Here is a 1,194-nt window from a genome sequence, read left to right on the forward strand (position 1 = left end):
ACAAACTTCGCACCACCATCAGCCACGACAGCACGCCAAGTCTCCACAACAGCGCTCTGCACCGCCGAGGGAGCCAGCAGGTACGCACCGGCGGGGCGGCCGTCCATCAGCATCCTCCTGATGAACTTCGAGGTGTCTCGTGTCGTCGAGCCAAACACCATCACAGCCTGCTGCAGAGTCGCAGCAAACCGCTCCCACGCAGCATCGAACTCCTTCGAGCCGGCCTCACCTCCTACATCGCTACCCACGGTGAAGACGCCGCTCACCTCGCAGCCCATCTCCAACATCACACGCTATGCCTGCTCGCACTCCCTGTGGCCAAAAAAGACGCCCCGCACGTACATGAAGCCTAGCCGAAGCACACGCAGCTCAGTCACGGCGTAACGGACAAGTGCCAGCAGCTCCGCCACGGGATCAACACGCAAAAAGTACACGTTGGGGTTCCACCCACGCACCGCACTCGGCGCTGTGAGCGGGGCAAAAGCAACGAGATCAAAACGACGCAATAACGGCAGCACAGCCCTCAAGTACGTATCGCCGAACTGAGTCAGAAGAGCGACAATACTTTTTTCCTTCTGCATCACTTCCTCCAGGACAGTATCAAATTCGCTCATTTTCACCTCCCTTCTAAAAACTTCAGCATAAACGTCCTCCTCAGCAGCAGAGTTGCGTGCCCACAGCGAGACATTTACGCCGGTGCAAAAAGCGGTAACCATAGGCTTGGGTACGGCGATATCCGACCCCCTTATCAGTAGCATCTTCACATGGGTCTTGGAAACTGCGGATTTGGAAGCTGCAGTGTGCGGGGCAAACAGCAAGGCGCGACGGCGCAGCAGAGGGCCGCAATCCCAACCGCGCACGGCCGCTTCCCCGCCCCCAACGTACCGCCATATCTGGTGCCTTGCGACTGTCCTGCTGTGTCGCCTGTGAATTCCTACGGCAAAGAAAAAGGGAGAGACAACGGCGGACACAATGCACAAAAATCATAAAAAGGGAGGAGTGAGCGCCGGTGAGGGCATATGGCCACATGTGCGGCTGTTAACGCATTCGGGGCGCAGAAATGCGACGCCAGCAATAAAGGCCAAACATCTGGGTAAGTGAACATTGAGATACAAAGCTACAGAGAAGCGTTCATTCTCCTTTATTGGTACATGGAAAGTATGTGCGCTGTGTGACAGTGAGTGCTCTAGTTAA

General features: G+C 56.2%; 1 protein-coding gene across 1 annotated transcript; it reads right to left on the reverse strand.

Annotated features, from left to right (window-relative positions):
• Positions 1-293: 293 nt before the first annotated feature.
• TraAM80_07115 (receptor-type adenylate cyclase) lies at positions 294-716 on the reverse strand (the record flags this gene model as incomplete). Its single annotated transcript, XM_029383925.1, has 1 exon — positions 294-716. One exon carries the CDS (start codon positions 714-716, stop codon positions 294-296), a length of 423 nt encoding a protein of 140 aa, XP_029236230.1.
• Between the last annotated feature and the right edge of the window lie 478 nt (positions 717-1,194).

Source organism: Trypanosoma rangeli (assembly GCF_003719475.1).
Source record: "Trypanosoma rangeli strain AM80 chromosome Unknown Tra_15.4_contig_00284, whole genome shotgun sequence".
Lineage (NCBI taxonomy): Eukaryota > Euglenozoa > Kinetoplastea > Trypanosomatida > Trypanosomatidae > Trypanosoma > Trypanosoma rangeli.